Consider the following 5066-nt stretch of genomic DNA (forward strand, 5'->3'; position numbering starts at 1 on the left):
CCGCACGACAGAGATAACGAATTCCTAGCAGAAAAGGTTACAGGCAATAACTAGCTAAACTAAACAAAATTGGCGTACTGTGACAAGTGTCTGTAGATAACTGTTTTACATGTCTAACCGTCAACTATGATCATGAGGATAGTAATTGGGTCTAAATATCAAGAGTTTCTTGAAGGTAATCGTGGTTTACACTTAGTAAAAAATATGTCTAGAATAAAAGGACAAATTAAAAACTGTACTTTACTTAATTAAATGTATTTAACTAATCCAAGCAACTAACCTAATACTGTACAAAATGAACATTTAAGCTAATAATACGTAACTAAACCACTTACCATTGGATTTAAAACACTGACAAAATCCATGGAAGTATCAGTGACAAAAGTGTTCGTAGGAACAAAATTAGTAGCAATTAACTACTAAACAGTTCTCTATGAGCTTATCCGCAAGAGATGGAATTGGTTAAGCAATGCAAACAGACCAACAATCACAAAAGTGTATCCAACTGCTGTCGAAGCCGAGTCGGGTGCAGGAGTCGTGACTACATCATCTTCTTCTTCGCTAGCTTCACCATCATCATCATCATCATCATCCTCATCCTCATTTGAATCAACAACAATAATATCCAAGTCATCTTCAAGCCTGTTGTTTAAGTCAAAATCTCCCTCAGCGTCTTTAAAATGACCATCGTAAATGCTGTTCCAGAAAGTCATCGTCACAGGATGAGGGTTCTGCATCCCTACTTCGAAAGTAGAGGTTGCTGCTGTGTCATCGTTGTTTATGATGTGAAGATAGTTGCTTGCGTCAGAAGTCCACGGAGCCCAAGAAACTTGAGAAGTTTCACTCGAAGGGTTTCTGAGAATAAAAATAGATCAATATCAAGTAACAGAACTGGAGGTAAACAATCTTTTATTTATCTCGAAACGTTCGTAATGTGTGTCGTGGTTTGAAAATCGCACACCAATTTTCAATCACTTGGTATCTGATTGAGCCGAAATTTGCTGACTCATGGCATATTATGATTGCAATACAATAATCTAGTAGTGGTGATCTGTGCAATCCAGCGCAGGATCGACTCCGTAGGACGGAACTCTTCAACGGTTATTGGGTCGGCTTGAAGCTTGGTACGAATAATGCAAGTGCAGTCAACAAAAAGTACAATTAGCAGAAAAACATGCATTATAAATGCATTTTTAAAACTTAATTTAGAAGTCAATGCAGTGAGGCCAACTATTTATATCTTAAATAAATAGCTAAATTTTATAAAACTGTGCAAAATTTACCAGCTCATACTAATACGACATATGAGGCAGACAACGGGAATTGCTAAACCATTTATAGCTAAAAAAACTGTACTGAATTACAGAGTTACAGTGCAGCTCGCAGTGCTAAATACCACTGAAAGCTGCTAGTTGCTTAAAGAAATCTGTTAGGTTTGTTATCAATGACTGGGTGCAAGTTTTCTGAAAAACAATGACGAACATTTGTTTGTTCACACTTTAAACTTACCCAGTTTTAGCAAAATTAGTCCACCGCTCAATCAAAATGTCGCTTATTGTTAAATCTTGTAGTAAAGTTTGAGCCTCGTCCGCTTCATGGAATAGATAAGCCAATTCTTCGCTGTGAGCTGCACCGTCTACTTCTAAAGGTCCGACGAAAGGCTCTCCCAATGCGCCTTTGTAAGAAAACTGATATAAATACACAGGCGCTGTAGATATAGCTGCCCGCATCTGAGCTTCACGAACTGCTGATACTTTGATCATAGTATCTCCATGATAAGATAGATACTCATTTAGAGTAGTGGTACTGACGGGGTTATTGTTGAAATAAAATTGCTTTATCGTTTCTGCAATTCTAGCCTCATCGGCCTCGTTTTCAAATTCTAAATCTGGTTGTAAGAAAGTTTCGAATGCTTCGTTCATCTTTTCTAACCAATCGTCTTCTATCGCTTCTTCAGCTCTGATTGTACCTTCTTTGTCTACGAATCCAGTTAAAAATGGAACATGTGCAAACTCTCTGTCGTTCAAAGTTTGATAAGGTGATTTCGTCATAAAGGGTTCTGAGTTTAGAAGTGTATCTTTTTCTACACATGGTGCGAAAGCTAATGAGTTATCAGTCAATTTAAGTTCATTGATTATACCCATTAAAGCTGCCACACTTGTTCTTGTATACACATTTGAGAGTGTATTTATATCATTAACAGTGTGGCCAAGTGCTTCGGCTACCTGTATGGCGTACTCTAAATTATCTCGGGTTACTGCCCATGGTGCAATAGCAGTACCACTTTGTGTTATCGCTCTGTGGACTAAATTTGTAGACAAAGGAGAAAGAGTGACTAAATCGACAGCAGCCGCACCGCTACCATGACCGAACAATGTAACAGATTCAGGGTTTCCACCAAAGTTTGCAATGTTCTCTTGAACCCAGCGTAAACCATGGATGATGTCCTTCAAACCAGCATTTCCAGGCGCGACGTCTGTTCCCAAGCAGAGAAAACCAAATATCGATTCGCGGAAGTTTAGTGATACTATGATGACATCTTTGTCAAGGAAATTTTTGAAGGATAGCTCGTGTTCGTAGACTCTGTCAAATTCTCTCCCTTTGATCCAGACCATGACTGGAAGCCTACGTGTGCTGTCCAGGGTTGGAGTGTAGATATTTGCTACCAAGCAGTCCTCAACTCCTTCGTAGCCGACGCCGAGGGCTCGAACGCATTTGATGTCCTTACGGTTAGCGATGAACGGCTCTTGGAAATTTGGTGCTGGTAATGGTGCCTGAAATAGGTAATTTTATAGTACACTTTACAATATTTCTTTGTATTTTCATTCGAAAGTATAGCTTGCGATTTCGTTTGGAAATGCGGTATTGCGTAATAATTTCAAACAACGAAATTTTATCATCATTTTCATATTCTTTTAGACGTAAAACTTACAGGAACATAAAAATTATTATAATTACTTATTGCCAATTATTAATGGCATAAATATGCCTTACCTTAAACCGGTTAATTCCAGAAGTAGAATCCGCATATGGTACTCCATGGAACTCATAAATGCCATCATTAAGAGTTCCAACCACAGTTCCTTGGTTTATGACGACAGATGAATCTACCACGGCCCCTTGGGTCCAAGCACATGTAATAAGAAAAAACACAACTATTAACTTCATGATTTCGTTACACTTGTTCGAATAATACTGAATCGACTCGCTTTTTGGAGCATCGAATTTAAAATGCGTCAACAAGACTCAGAATTATCTCGATAAGATAGTAAAGAAATCGATATTCTAAGAAAAATGTTCAAAGGTAAGGAGATATAGAATAGTCATAGCGTAAGTGCGTAAAACCTACACAATGACAGGTTTTGCCAAGAGTCACGTAGGTTTCAGAAATGACGTAGGTAACCAACTAATTTATGCGTACGCTATTGCCCCTGTGAAAGACTACAATTAAGGCTAGTTCCTATTCTAAAATTTTAATGCATTTTATGAATACTCAAGGTAAAGGTAAATTTGCAAACTTTAAACCTCTATCTCCAGTGGTTTTGGCTGAGTGTTACAGTTAGTCAGCCGATGTAGGTACTTTTTATCAGAAAAGATTATAAAAATATAGTTTTTTTTTTCAGATATATATGAATAGGTATAACAAAGCGAAATTGAATGTTGTGAAATCTCAACTCAACGACTTGCACGCAAAATGGGGTCGATGACCTCATAATGTCATTTCGCAGAAAAAAATACCCTTGCCTTGCAGGAGTCATTCTAACTGTACTACCGAAGGGATGCCTCGACATTCGGTGCATCCAAACTGCGTTCTCTTCGAAAGGCGTTAGGGTACTTTTTGTGAGTGTTGTTGGTCCGTTTTTTTCAGCGGTTCCCTTAGCGGGGTGGGGGTGATGTGTGCGGGGGGGTCTAAATGTGTGCCACATGTGCTTACGGCTGAGACGTGTCGTCTTCATGAGAATTACTGATTCATTGTTTTTAGTAAACTATAAAAACTTCTTGGACCTGTAACTCTGTAGCTGTTTTAATAAATATTGTAAGTCAGAAAAATACCAACGTATAGTTTAATTTTAGTTTTCATTATTAAACAGTTTTTAACATCGCTAGAGTAGGTCAAATCTTAGTAAAAGGTGTTTCAATTATCAATTTATATATATTATTGTCAGTGAATAAATCTCAATAACCAAAAAAGTTCTAGGCTCTATTTAGTACTAGACTTGTTTTTTAACCACCCACGCGAATGGAGGGCTGTTAAAAGTTTAAAGCCAATGTACATACATTGTGTGTATGTCTTTATTGTCATCGAAGTTCTCAAAGGATGGATCGATTTCGATGCAGGTTTTTTTATGTAAAAGCGGGTTTCATTACGGTGGTTCTTAGCTACATATTTCATTAAAATCAAGTCAGCCGTTTTTGAGTCATTGAACTTTGAAATGATAATGTTTCCCAACTTTTTTGAGTTAGTTAGGTTACTACTTTTAAATTTTTATTTAAAGTTTAAGGTAAGTTCTCGGTTTTTTTTTAATTAAACGTACTTTTGCAAACATACCGACATAGCCCGAAGAATTGCGAAACTGAAGTGGCAGCGGGCGGGGCACGCTCGCAGGCTGATGGCCGATGAGGTTAGAAGGTTCTCGAATGGCGTCCGCGGTCCGGGAGACGAGCTCGCGATAGGCCTCCAAGAAGATGGAGCGATGACCTGGTTAGGATCGCGGGATCGCGGTGGATGCGGAAAGCACAAGACCGGTCTGAGCGGAGAGCCTTGGGGGAGGCGACGCTTGACGGGCTTGACGAATCTAATAATACCAAAAACCGTCAGCCATTTAGGCTTCAGAGAGGGCCAAAAAGTGTACATACATACGTATGTACACACGCACTAAAAACATAACCCTCCTTCGGGCAGTCGGTAAAAAAACACCGTCCTTTGTTACTTAAAAATAAATTAATGAAAAACTTTCAAAATCTCTCATTTACGGTAAACCGCTTGAGCATCTCCCGGGCAGAGACAGCGATGGTCCTCAACACATGTTACATCACGTGGGTCCAACCTCACCATACAAAACGTG

General features: G+C 38.8%; 1 protein-coding gene across 1 annotated transcript; it reads right to left on the bottom strand.

Moving 5' to 3' along the window:
- Nucleotides 1–248: 248 nt before the first annotated feature.
- Nucleotides 249–3226, bottom strand: LOC141437718 (venom carboxylesterase-6-like). The gene is made up of 3 exons (XM_074101198.1): nucleotides 2995–3226; nucleotides 1510–2774; nucleotides 249–855 (listed from the first exon to the last, which is right to left on the bottom strand). The coding sequence occupies exons 1-3, from the start codon at nucleotides 3166–3168 to the stop codon at nucleotides 432–434; spliced, it is 1863 nt and encodes a 620-aa protein (XP_073957299.1). The 5' UTR covers nucleotides 3169–3226; the 3' UTR covers nucleotides 249–431.
- Between the last annotated feature and the right edge of the window lie 1840 nt (nucleotides 3227–5066).

The sequence above is a fragment of the Choristoneura fumiferana genome, chromosome 18, assembly GCF_025370935.1.
Source record: "Choristoneura fumiferana chromosome 18, NRCan_CFum_1, whole genome shotgun sequence".
NCBI lineage: Eukaryota > Metazoa > Arthropoda > Insecta > Lepidoptera > Tortricidae > Choristoneura > Choristoneura fumiferana.